At 38.3% G+C, this 14,617-nt stretch overlaps 1 protein-coding gene across 9 annotated transcripts in view; it reads right to left on the bottom strand.

Annotated features, from left to right (window-relative positions):
* LOC106073521 (cell division control protein 42 homolog) overlaps positions 1-14,617 on the bottom strand; it is a 47,575-nt gene that overhangs the window by 20,295 nt on the left and 12,663 nt on the right. The window contains exons 1-2 of one of the 9 annotated variants that reach the window (XM_056023214.1): positions 14,233-14,333; positions 2,459-3,021 (exon numbers count right to left, since the gene is read on the bottom strand). In XM_056023214.1, coding sequence (XP_055879189.1) covers positions 2,459-2,603 — 145 coding nt within the window. In that variant the 5' untranslated portion in view covers positions 2,604-3,021; positions 14,233-14,333. The other 8 variants (XM_056023207.1, XM_056023213.1, XM_056023209.1 and 5 more) reach the window with 8 other exon arrangements.

The raw sequence follows: 14,617 nt of genomic DNA, 5'->3' as shown, positions 1-14,617 counted from the left end.
CGTATCCGACCCCCACCCCCTCTTTTTTTTCCACCCCCTCAACAAAAATATCAGTCCTGCATACAATCTCTGACTTTACTTCGGCTTCTCGATTCAATATTTAATATAAACTCATTTGATTTTCGACGTAAACGGGACGGACGGACGGACGGACAGACAAACCACACAAAACTAATAGCGTCTTTTCCCATTTCGGGGGCTGCTAAAAATAAAATACCAATTGCTGTGTTCAGGCTGTGACTCTTGTCAAAACAGCGATCACCTAATAGGTAAAAGAAACACGTGTACAAAATTTCGTGCGAAATCTTACCACAGTTGATCAGATCTCTTGATACATAAATCAGTCAGTCAGTCAGTCAATGTTTTTTTTACAAATATAATATAGATTTGAACAAAGAGTGTACACGATTCGATACAAGAATACTAAATAATTGCTATTTATAGAGCTCCTGTTGCTTGGCACTGATAAGTCTTACAATTCCACACTCCACAGTAAAAAGTAAAGATTTTTTATATATGTAACCATGGAACTATAGAAGAATGAAAACTTGCTTTTTAATATTTGTTTAAAGCTACATTATAAATCACTTCATTAGAACCAAAAAATATACTCTACATGGGCTACATTCGATTACATTAGGTACAGTAGAGCTACATAAAGACTACATAAACTACAGTAGGACTATATTAGGACCTAAGCTACATTAGGGCTACACTTACTATACGCGGGCTACATTAGGTACAGTAGAGCTACATAAAGACTACATAAACTTCAGTAGGACTATATTAGGACATTAGCAATATTAGGGCTACACTTACTATACACGGGCTACATTAGAATACATTATTAAAGTATGGCTACATAAAGACTACATGAACTACATTAGGGCTACACTTGCTACAATAGGGCTACATTCAGTCTACATCATCTACATTAGGGCTATATTCGGACTACATTTACTACAGTAGGGCTGTATTAGGACTATATTAGCTACACTAGGGCTACAGTAGAACTACACTTGCTATACTAGGGCTACATTTGATACCTTAAAGGCTACATTAGAGCTACACTAGGGATATATACCATACTACTGTTCTTCCCCCACCCTACAAATCAGAGCATGTACACTCTGTACACCCTGTAAACTCTGTACACCCTGTAAACTCTGTACACCCTGTACACTCTGTACACCCTGTACACCCTGTACACTCTGTACACCCTGTAAACTCTGTACACCCTGTACACTCTGTACACCCTGTAAACTCTGTACACCCTGTACACTCTGTACACCCTGTACACTCTGTACACCCTGTAAACTCTGTACACCCTGTAAACTCTGTACACCCTGTAAACTCTGTACACCCTGTACACTCTGTACACCCTGTAAACTCTGTACACCCTGTAAACTCTGTACACCCTGTACACTCTGTACACCCTGTAAACTCTGTACACCCTGTAAACTCTGTACACCCTGTACACTCTGTACACCCTGTAAACTCTGTACACCCTGTAAACTCTGTACACCCTGTGCCCTGTACACTCTGTACACCCTGTAAACTCTGTACACCCTGTAAACTCTGTACACCCTGTAAACTCTGTACACCCTGTAAACTCTGTACACCCTGTAAACTCTGTACACCCTGTACACTCTGTACACCCTGTAAACTCTGTACACCCTGTAAACTCTGTACACCCTGTAAACTCTGTACACCCTGTAAACTCTGTACACCCTGTAAACTCTGTACACCCTGTAAACTCTGTACACCCTGTACACTCTGTACTTATTTGGATTTGTGTTAGCGTTTAAAAGTTTAATATAAAGAAATTGAGAAAAATATCTATTTAAAAAAAAAAAACCTGTCGCTAGTAGATCTATATCAAAGTTTAATTTTTGTTAAAAGTCTTTATTAAATCACTCTGTCTATCTGTCTGTCTGGCGAAAAGTGTGCACACGCTATTTCTTCCACACCCATTCTTGGGTCAAGTTATAACCGTGTACAATTATTCATAGGCACAAACAAGACATGAATCAATAAAAACAAAATTAACCAAATAGTCAATTAATTACTGGTAATCAATTATTTTGTTTGATACCAATAAGGGAAATGAATTCTTCAGTATTAACCGATACGGCAAAATATGTCGGGTTTGTCCCCTTAGATTATTGAACGCGAACATTTCTCCCACGGGCAACACCCATTCACGGATCAAGTTAAAACTTAAAACAATTATTTATTTTACCTAACAAAAGTAAAACAAAATTAACTAATTAGTCAATTAATTATTGGTAATCAATTATTTCGCATGATATCGAATAAGGGAAATTAATTCTTCATATTAATAAATACAGTTGTAAGTGCGGAGTTATTTCCCTTAGATAAGCCTAGCTTTATTTCTTTTTAAAGGATTTTTTTTTTTGCTTGTTTTTAAGGTAGAAGAATAGATCAAACTTATTACCTGCATAGTTGTCGAATACCGAGGGCACGTGCTGCGTGGGGTATCTGTTAGTGGCATATCCAAGTAGCATACTAGTCTTCCCCACCGAGTCATCCCCAACCACAACACATGTTAAATCGTGTTGTCGCTGTTCCAACAATGTCATTGCCCCTGTGGTAGTTCCGCCCAGACCAGACTCGGGCGGTACCTCAAAAGTCCGAGTATCAGCTTCCGTTTTGTTTTTGTGTTTTTAATTTAACTGTTTTCTTTCACTTTAAAAAAAAAACACACAATGGTCCACTGACGATGCAGAAGTTGGTCAGCTGTGAATGAAACGATGTGTCAGCTGATAAAATGAAATAGGTTCCCGACTGGCGCGTGACGGCCCGAATGGCGCGTGACGATTAAGCAGACGGACACTTGTCTCTCACATCCGGTGATGAAAAGTGGGCCGCCAGTCTTCAAGCCAGGATGCGAACAATCCTCACCAAGTCTAGCGAGCACCGCGGGCGAACAGAAATGTCAAATGGCGTGACCCTGTAGGAAAGAGCTGAAGTGAGTTTCCTTTGTCTGGTACGAGATACCTGTGGAAAGAAATAAAAGTAATAAAAACATCTTGCATTATTATACACTAACAATCATTTAAATACGAATTCTTAATTTGGCTCAAACTATGTTCACGGAATATAAGGCTGGGTGGTATAAGCCACTAGGTTACAAATCAAAGGTGCTCAAGAATGAACCCCGACTCGAGCTAATCTGTGTTTGCTAAGCACCCAAAAAAATTCAAGGGAACCTTATTTCAGATACCCCTCCCCCACAGATTCACAAAATAAATTGGTCTATAGCACACAAAGTATACTATAAACAAACAAGATGCGCCAAACAAAATCAATAAAAAAACATCAACTCATTGACAGGAGTTCATTAGTTTTAAAATAGACATTGTACCGCTACAAGATGTAGCACTATTTGTAAAACACTACAGAGCGATAGTGAAATATGATTCACCAAAAAAAGTATCCTTAAAAAAAAATACAGCATAACCTAAGACATAATTAAGCAAAGAAAACAACTCTTATGAAATATAGAAAGAATTAAGTGTGGGAGAACTCTTCATTCTGTGACAATCAAGCAAAAGTTGTTAGCAGTTATCTGCTCTTTGATTACAGATTTATTTGTATATTTGATTTTCACACATGACTGATAATTATAAATATGATTAAATATCTTTCGGCCCTTTTCTTTAGTAGAAATGGAGTACAGAATATTAGAAGCATTGATATGGCCATTGTTTTTTTAAAAAAGGATTGCTATTTATGTAATAAATAAATAAATGTATGTGTTAGCGAAAGATGTGATAAGAAGATGGACGAATACTGTTCAGAGTTGTATAACTTTAAAATCTCAGGAGATACAGAGATACTAATTGTCCAAGCAGTATCCAACATAGACGATAATCCAATTCTACGATCGGAAGTAGCATCAGCAGTGAAAGCTCAGAAAAAAAGGGAAATCGGCCGGAGTTGACAACATTCCTGGTGAACTACTACAGCAGGAGGAGAAACCATCATAAACGCTTTTTTAATAATCTGCAACAAGATCTGGCAGACAGGAGAATGGCCCAAGCCCTGGACTCAATCACTCATCATAACCCTTCCAACTCTGTCAAAACTACCGCACCATCAGCCTCATAAGCCATCCCAGCAAAGTACTGTTAAAAAACTATATTAAATCGACTAAAACCGATAGCAGACAAAATTATATCAGAAGAACAAGCGGGTTTTAGACAAGGTCGCAGCACAACAGAACAAATCCTAAACCTCAGAATACTCTGTGAGAAATATCTCCAACACCAAGAGAGTCTTTTCTATGTCTTTACTGATTTCAAGAAAGCTTTCGATCGATCAAGGCATGGGGCATTCTGGGCGACAATGGAAAAGTACAACATAAGTAAAAACATAATCAAAGTTATCCAGAACCTTTACAAGGAGGCCACCAGTGCGGTATACTTCAACATTAATATTGGGGAATGGTTCAAAACCTACTTTCACCAACACTTTTCAAAGTCTTCCTTGAAAGGATAATGGAAAATGCTCTCGAGAAGCATTGGAGGAAGATGAATTACTCACTTGCGCCTAGCAGCGACAGAAAAAGAACTAGCTGACCTGGTGATGCGCATTGACAAGACTTCCGCAGCATATGGTATGCAAATAAATGTCCAAAAAAAAATTATGACCAATAGCCAACACGGCTTTAAAAGGGGCATCTGTATTAGAGGAGAAAAGCTGTAGCATACACAATTATCAAGATGGCAACTAACTAGCCGTAATAAAGCAGGCTGGATAAGAAGATCAACTGCTACTCTAGAGCCACTAATTTGGCGCCATTGACATTACTTATTACAAAAGTACACAGCTTACCAAACGTTTAGAACGAAATGTAACAATAAACACTTTGGTTATTACTTGTATAAGATTTGATTTGTTTATCCCCTTCGTAGCTAAAAAAGTAGCTAGATAACATTGTGCACTTTCAGCTAGATCTATATAGGTCAGTTGCATGACCTCATTATGAACGAGGAACAATTGATGACTTCTGCTGTTGTTGTTAATTATCTTGTTTTGGTTTATATCTGTTTGTAGTTTGCCAAGTATTTACATTGTGTACAAGTATGCTGTACATGTTGATGTGTACAGGATGATGTACTTGTGGTATTCAAGTATTCTCGCATTAGTTTGTGAACAGTGGTAGACTTCTTCTCAGTCTGGGGGGGGGGGGGGGGAGGGGACTTCTTTGTAGGTAATCGGTCAATGGCCTCGCATATAATTTAATGTACGGCGGATGATAATGTCTTTTTTATGTATGTGATCAGATCTTTTCTCTATAAAGATTAGGTCTATATGAAGGCTTTGTATGAGAAGAAGTCTATTTGAAGTGAATGATAAGGCCTATCTATACGTAGATGATTGAGTCTACATGTAGGCCTACGTAGACTAAAAAGGTTTAATTTCTACAGCGTTTCTCAAAATTTTACCCGTGACATCCTTATACGTAAACAAAAAATCCAGCCCAACAGTAACGTATGCATACGAGACATGGAGCTAGCTTATCTGCAAAACTAAAATCTAAACATGGCTCTGCAAAAATGGCTAAGACGGATTTTATAGGTCAGACAAAGAGATCCTGAGACTCGACCTGAGACTCGACCTGAGACTTGACCTGAGACTCGACCTGAGGCTTGACTTGAGACTCGACCTGAGACTCGACCTGAGACTCGACCTGAGACTCGACCTGAGACTTGACCTGAGACTCGACCTGAGACTTGACCTGAGACTCGACCTGAGACTCGACTTGAGACTCGACCTGAGACTCGACCTGAGACTCGACCTGAGACTCGACTTGAGACTCGACTTGAGACTCGACCTGAGACTTGACCTGAGACTTGACCTGAGACTCGACCTGAGACTCGACTTGAGACTCGACCTGAGACTCGACTTGAGACTTGACCTGAGACTCGACTTGAGACTCGACTTGAGACTCGACCTGAGACTCGACTTGAGACTCGACCTGAGACTCGACTTGAGACTCCACCGCTGTAATGGAGCGTCGCATGAGTTACGATGGCATGGAGGCGAATATGAGGAACGCGCAAACAGGGACGTCCTCGTATAACTTGGCGCCACAGTTTCATGGAGGACCTCAGAGAAGTGGACACCATGATAGGAAGATGCTTCAGGCTTTGCCAGTGTTAGATCTTTATGGAGACAGCTTGCCTCCAAATGCACCGAATGGCGCGGGGGGGATCTAAGTGTAAGTCTAAGTAAGAAGGCCGGAGGAACATCGTAAGCTCCTCAAGAGGGGTCTGGCGCAAGCGTTTTCTAGCATTCTGAGCTGCAGGAACGCATTATTGGCGTCCTCAGTGTACAACTTATAAAAGTTAAATCACCAATATGCAAAAGCAACATTTAAAAAATAAAAAGCTTATATAAGGAAAAGAACCGCACAATTTCTGCCATAGCTATTTAAGCGGAAAATGTATGTCCCTTTTCTATTAAAAACAAAGTAATTAATTACCACTAATTACTTAACAAATTGGTTATCTGTTCGTATCTATTCATGTGTTGTCATCGACAATGAATAATTGTGTAAAGTTTCAGCTTGACCCGAGAGTTGGAAGTGGGAAGACATTGTGTACTAGATTAGTTCTAGACAGGCAGACAGAAGGAGTCGATATAAGCTTGGTCAAACAAAACAACGGATTGAATGGGCTAATACTGCTGTACGGGGAGGGGGGCAGTTCCGCATGTATGTTTTGTATTGGTGTCTACTAAAGAGTTTTTTTCGTTACCATGTAGAGTATTGTAGAGTATTGTAGAGTATTGTAGAATGTAGAGTATTGTAGAGTATTGTAGAGTATTGTAGAGTATTGTAGAGTATTGTAGAGGGTCTGTTTTAGTCAAGCATAAGACGTCAAGGGTACATCACTTGGGGAAAAAAATTTATACGTCTCTAGCCTTGGTGAGTAAATTCTTACAGAAAGCCACTGGGTAACAGATACCCGAAACAGAAAACCACTGGGTATCAGATACCCGAAACAGAAAGCCAGTGGGTATCAGATACCCGAAACAGAAAGCCACTGGGTATCAGATACCCGAAACAGAAAACCACTGGGTATCAGATACCCGAAACAGAAAGCCACTGGGTATCAGATACCCGAAACAGAAAACCACTGGGTATCAGATACCTGAAACAGAAAGCCACTGGGTATCAGATACCCGAAACAGAAAGCCACTGGGTATCAGATACCCGAAACAGAAAGCCACTGGGTATCAGATACCTTAAAGGTATACATGTAGATCTAGGCCTATATTGTCAACGAAATGGTCAACAAGCTTCACTCGTATATTTTAACATGTGATCAATAGTTTTTAAACATATCTTTGTATTATTATTATTATAGCTTTTATATAGCGCCACTTTCATGCTTATAGCATGCTCAGAGCGCTTTGGTCCAATCTCATTTGTGGACCAGTTGGGGAGGGGGGAGGGAAGGGGGTATCTAGGAGTTGGTTTTCCGTGCTGCCTTTAGGCGCTCAGTAAACGCAAGTCTGCCCGAGTCGGGTGTCGAATCTCGAGCCCTCCTCTAGGTAGCCAAGACAAGCCAAGTTCAAGCACACTTAGCCTCTCGACCACGTTTCCCACCAATTGAATTACTCAACATACTGAAATTTGGAAAGGAGATCATTGTGTAAGTCACGTCACAAATAATAGAATAAGAAGGAAAAAGTAAAAACAAGTTTGAAACACACACACACACCTAATGAGAGAGAGAGAGACACTAAAATAAACATTCCGCAGCTTATTTAACGAGTCATGAACCTATTTGGTGTTGAGAGTATATAGTTTGGCACTTGCATAGTAACTCGTAAATAAACAAATACAGACCGACACTTCTATATCAATATCTCTTCGTCTGTTGATACATCTTTCTTTAAGCTTATGGCATTTATAGTTGACATTTACCCCCGCTATTTTTCTTACTAATACCGACTCTCAAGGTTTGTCCGTTGTTTAGCTTTAATGTCATTCCAAACACAATTTACAGGAAAGTGACGTCATGCATGACATTACAACTTCACTAAACACCGTGACCTCACTCCTTTACTCCTTTCCATAACGTGGTGAATAGCCCGAGTTTTGAAGAATGCAGGTTGAACACATTACTGCTACCTACAAAAAATGTATTTTTAGCCTACATATATATATATACACGTTAGCATAAGAAGATGTCCTGCGTTTGAACTAACAAGTAATCCTTAATCCTGAATTATAAATATCTCCACTGTTAACAAGTTTCTGATTCAACAATCCGAAACTTAAATCCGCGAGAACTCCATAGCGCCATAAATGGATAATCCTTAAAGGTACAAAGGTTGGAGTGTCTCCCCCAAGTACAAGACAAGACCTACACTATAGAAACACAAAGGCCTCATGGAACACTGTTAACAAGTTTCTGATTCAACAATCCGAAACTTAAATCCTCGAGAACGCCATAGCGACATAAATGGATAATCCTTAAAGGTACAGAGGCTGGAGTGTCTCCCCCAAGTACAAGACATGACCTACACTATAGAAACACAAAGGCCTCATGAAACACATAGATAGTTACAGTTCGACTACACATAAAACTAAACATCACAAGGATGATAACAAAGCCTACTTTGCGCGTGTCAAGTTCATCTCGTTGTTAAGTGTGAGTTATCAGACGTGACCTTGACACAGAGGTATAAACAAATACGAATGCATTAACAAAAAAAAAAAAACAGGATAAGTCAATTTTAAAAATCTTTCACACAGTAACAAAAAAAGTACTTTAAAAATACCTTCAGCACAAGGAAGGAAAAAAATGGATATAGAAGCTGTGTAATAATTGCTTAAAGCACTGAAGTCAAACTTAGCACAGTACACACACAGACCATCAGGCGAAGGGATGGCAGTGGCTGAGTTCCAACCCAGATCTTCGTGTTTTACAACCAGGAACTATATAAAAGTATGACGATCAACGCTGTTCCGTGATGTCAAAATTTAAACCCAAGAGAACCCAAGTTTATTTCATCTTTGTTCTGTTCACTGTCATGATACAAATAGCGAATCGTAAAAGGTTCAATGTAGATTTAATCATAATCTGTGTTTGCTTTAGATAAAGTCGTCGTGTGTAGATGGCTTGCTCAGTTATGCTGAAGCTGGATAATTCGACCTAAGACTTGTTGAGAATTCAGAAAATCTCAGTTATGCTGAAGCTGGATAATTCGACCTAGACTTGTTGAGAATTCAGAAAATCTCAGTTATGCTGAAGCTGGATAATTCGACCTAGACTTGTTGAGAATTCAGAAAATCTATTTCATTAAACGAAACGATAGTCATGCCCCAGATCAAATTCATGAGTCCAAAAAGAAAGTCTACATAACACTAGAGCTACTTGTCTGCATGCGTTACCAATGGCAGTGCCGGCCTCAGGCAGAGGCAAACTAGGCAGCTGCCTGGGGTCTCGCACAGAACTCATTACAATTATTATAGAAAAGAAATAAGCGACATGTGTCCTCAATGATATTGTTAGAGTACACTATTGTCTGTACTATGACACGTTGTAATGAGCGCCTCCCGTGTAACTAACGATACGTTATTGGTGAAGAGGGTCGCTGGTCATCTAGGAGATCAGCTCAGCGACTGAAGGCGGAAACTCAATCTAGGATACGGAGTATTTAAGGGTAAATTTACAAAGCTTATATAACCTCACTCCGTCTGTCTGTCTGTCTGGGTGGATTCTTTAACACCTTTTTTGTCTCCCTCACTTCCCATTATTGTGACAACGCATGAACCGATTTAACAAACAAATAAGTTCATCAATTAGTGGTATTAATTAATTTTGTTTTATATTGAAAATGGGGAGATAAAACATGCAATACTGAGAGAGATATGACAGCGAGTGAACCGCCTACCCTCACTCAATATAAACTTTGTTTTTAAAAAAAGTATGTTTTATATTTTGCATGTTTTAAAAGTTGTTTTTTTTTTCATTATTTTGTTGAAACCTACGCTCCTTAAGGCTGATAAAAGCTTATCTGTGACTATAAGACAAGATTAACGGTGGGGTCTTGTTATTAGCGCATCAACAACCAATTCCCTTAACCCTTAGAGTGCTGAGCTGTTATACAATGAGTGTATACAAAATGGAATTGCAATTCTGATGATTAGAGGCTAAAGTACCACACGCGTTTAAAGGGTTAACTACTACTAAGTACACGTTAGAGCTGAGTGGTCTCAGGGGTACCTAATTAATTCCTAATTATCATTAATTTAAAGTACCATCCTTCACCGAAATTCTAGCTCGCGGCCCTCTTTTAGGAAGAAAAGGGCCAAAATCACAACAAAAAAATTATCAAATCTTTCTCAAACATGAGTACTCTAGAAATATGTGACTACCACCTGCACATCTCCCCATTCCCCCACCTCGAACATTGCCTGATTACGCCGATGTGTGAGTGCCACGCCTAAATGGAATGTCGATCAACGACATTAACTAATTATTGTTTTTTTTTTTTTATTAATTATAAACTAATTTGAGATTAGCGTGCAAGTGTAAGTGTGTTATACGTCACATATGGGTCACGCTGCATAACTGGCCCCTAAGGACAGGTGTGGGTCTAATATAACAGCAGAGAGGAGGCGCCTCAGCAGCGGCGTAGCAAAACGTTCAAAAATATAACAGCAGAGAGGAGGCGCCTCAGCAGCGACGTAGCAAAACGTTCAAAAATATAACAGCAGAGAGGAGGCGCCTCAGCAGCGACGTAGCAAAACTTTCAAAAATATAACAGCAGAGAGGAGGCGCCTCAGCAGCGGCGTAGCAAAATGTTCAAAAATATAACAGCAGCGAGGAGGCGCCTCAGCAGCGGTGTAGCAGAACGCCTTGTTAAAAGTAATAACCAATAGCCCCCTGAGGGCCCCTATCATTGGCCTGCGCGAAACGAGCCCATACGTGTAATGGCTGCTTCGTGACTGGGACGCAGGGTTAAAGTTCAGCTAGTCCGTGGGGTCTAAACAGAAAATAATGAGATTATTTTGCCAATTACATAGCAACGAGCAAGCTGATACAAGCTAATACAAGCTAATACAAGCTGATACAAGCTAATACAATTTTTTACAATTCTTCTAATCAGCTTGCTAACTCTTCATCGGGTCAGAAGAAAAAAAAAATATTGTACAGGATCTCGAAAATGGCTCTAACGATTTACCTAGAAATATGAAAGTTTATGTATATCTTTGGGAAAGAATAACTACCTAATTGTCCACACTGGTTTGACTTTTATGATTTTTCCAAAAATAAAATTATTAAATTAAATTTGGTCTGGAAGTCTAGGCATTCTGTATCTTGCCCACACGTAAGTCAGCCGGTTTTCCTGCATGTATTATACAAGAGTTATATAAATAAACAGACGTTTTTGAAATATTTAACGCACCATCTTCTAAGTCTGGCTCTAGAGACCATCTTCTAAGTCTGGATCTATAGGTTTATATCTTTACTCTGAGTAGGTTTATACAGTCGCTTAACCAGGTTTTTTTTCCTTTATTAGTTATTAAGAGCAAATAAATGACATTAATAAAAAGTCATCAGTTTAACAAAGGAGCAAATGTCTTTTTAAACAAACTTTTATATATATATTAGATAAACTTGCAATTATTTTAAAGTATAAAGTAGCAGCTTTTGTATCTTCCAGCTCTTTTAAGGTACGGAAACTGCCTGAAGAGTAATAAAAATATGGTAATTTTTTTTTTACTAGGATTAATAATCAACTCTCTGCACAGTGACGCGAGATCTAAGTTTTTGTCTCAATATCTAAGTTTTTTTTTTGCGGACAGAGTGAGGACCGCTGTATACGCGTTGCTCTGATTTCCGCAACGTAGGAATGTCTGTAGGTGTGTCTGAACATTCACATATAAGTCGTACTCGAATAATTTAGGTCCTGAACCCGAAAGACGTACTTTATGTTAGCTTCAAAAGGTAGCTCTACTTTGCGAACTTTGACCTATCTCGAGTATTGGCAAGTGTCAAACAGGGAATTAAAAAAAAAAAAAGATTTGTCAGAGAATAGATACATAAGGTACACATCTGAAGAAATACCTATCTACAGGTGTCGTGTTTGCAACGGTGATTGCATCAGCGTTTCCGCGTTTAAAGCCGAAGAAACTCGTAGTGTTACCTGTGTAACACTGTAACATTGTTTTAGGAACAGTTGAAGGTTGAAAATGTAAAAGTAAAGAAAGGAAAGTGTAAAATGAATAAGAGTTAAATTAAAAGATTAGAAAAGTTAAATTAATAGGTAAGAAAAGGTAAATTAAAAGAAAAGTAAATTAAAGGTAAATTAAAAGAAAAGTAAAGGTAAATTAAAGGTAAAATCAAAGATAAGAAAAGGTAAATTAAAAGTAAGTTAAAAGATAAGAAAAGGTAAATTAAAAGTAAGTTAAAAGATAAGAAAAGGTAAATTAAAAGTAAGTTAAAAGATAAGAAAAGGTAAATTAAAAGTAAATTAAAGAAAGGATAAATTAAAGTAACTCAACACTTTGTAAAATAAAAACGTACACTCCTCAAACATACAGCAAGATGTCATTTCTTGTTTGTTTTATGACAGAATGATTAAAACTCCAATTTCTTTGGCTTAATATGCCTCACCATCATTAGCATTACAAATATTGTCTTTCATGAGAATTAACAGAGGCGGCCACACTCCCTCTTGTTGTATGATAGTTTGATAGTAGCTCACCCCTCCACTAGTCAACTGTATCTCAATCTACGTCGCTTCTGTTTCCACACCACTTATTGAGAGCGTCGTTACTTTTTTTTTTTTTGTAATGGCCATAAAAAATAGATAGGCGAGAAGGTAAATTAGCGAGGGAGAGGGGGTTCAAGTCGGGGAACTCTTCACAAGAAGGAAGAAAATGTTAAAGTTAAAACATAGTTGTTGGTGCTCGGTCATTGGTCTCTAGCTCCAAACAGCAACCGTTTTGTTGTTGTTGTTGGTTTTTTTTTCGAGCATATAACCCGCGGGTTATGCAAGTTTTCCCAAATGGGTGTCGCAGTGGTGCGGGATATACAAAGAAGCGAGGATTACAAAGTTTATTTTACTCACAGACATAGCATAACGGAAACTATGGACATACCGGCAGGTCATTATACCTCCAATAGTTGGCCGTGCGGTTGTGAAATGTACATTCTGAAAGCTTTATGACCATCTCATTATAAACCACAGGAGAACAAATAGTACCAGTGTGACGGGGAATCTCTAGCATATCAGTAATCAACTGTGGACAAGTAAGTTAGCAGCAACGAAGCTAATTTGCACATGCGGGGTATATAATGGTGCGGGTTGTACGATTTTGTTTTTACTTATTCTGTAATGTGTGCGGGTTATGCCTATGAGGGTTATACGCGTATGCTGGAGTATATGCACTAAACCGGTGAGGGCGTATTGTATTCTTAATGTAGAACTTTTAATACAATTTTTAAAAGCTTCTTTTAAAACAATAATGAATATAGATTTTCCAAATGAAAATGCCCATCTTTCAAAGTCAATATAGATATATGTAGAAAGACAAAAAGAAATGATAATTAAACAAGATATAACTCACTAGAAATACCCATCTTTCAAAGTCAATATAGATATATGTAGAAAGACAAAAAGAAATGATAATTAAACAAGATATAACTCACTAGAAATACCCATTTTTTCTGTCTCAACTCTCTTGCTTGTTTTCCCTTCTTCCACTTTCCCGCCAATTGAATTAACTGGAACTACGACCGACCACCTAGCGATTTCATCAGAATCTATTCACCCAACACAACCAAACCATCCGCTCTCATTTACTTGTGGCTACATCAGAAACAACGCACAAACACTCTCTAACACTATTGTAGCAAACATTATACGATTTCTTTCTTTGCATAATTTTAAATAAACATTTACTTCTTCTTATAAGCCGAGCTGGGTGGGTAGCGGTTAAATGTTATAGAATCTAAACAAAAGCTTAAGAAAATGAAGAGGAAGATTGGGAGAGATTTCTAAATAAAAAGTCATAGAAAGGTGTTGCCAACTAGAGATAAGGATCTAACAAATTGAACTCTACGCTGATGAAACGTGCACAAAAATTTCGCTATGGTTTATTAAAATACTTAGCTTATCAATACTTCTGTATTCTGTGTACCAGATACACTAAAAAGATTTATGTTATGAATTTACCTCCATATATACAATAAAGAACAGAATTCATATGACATTCATTTTTTTTTCAAACGCATAAGGTTAATTATTTTAAAGTTAACACTTATCATCAAAACAAAACACTATCAACGCTCTCTCTCTCTATGTGTCTGTCTGTCTCTCTATATATATATCTTTGTCTCCCTGTCTCTGTCTCTTTGTGTTTGTCTCTCTGTCTCTCTCACATGGTCCGCTGTCGACCCCCTGGGAGCCCCACAATACCACAACAAGCTTCATGATGTCCAAATCCTAATTTGAAGCGCTGGTCAAAGCTAAACAAGGACAAAGACTGAGCAGTGTCTAGTCAGCACGTAAGGATTAAGAAAGTCAAACATCTGTTGTTGTTGTTTTAAATTAGTAAACA

Source organism: Biomphalaria glabrata, chromosome 3 (genome assembly GCF_947242115.1).
Source record: "Biomphalaria glabrata chromosome 3, xgBioGlab47.1, whole genome shotgun sequence".
NCBI classification, from domain to species: Eukaryota; Metazoa; Mollusca; class Gastropoda; family Planorbidae; genus Biomphalaria; species Biomphalaria glabrata.
Note: the sequence above shows the minus strand (reverse complement) of the source record. Positions and strands in the feature narration are given on the sequence as shown.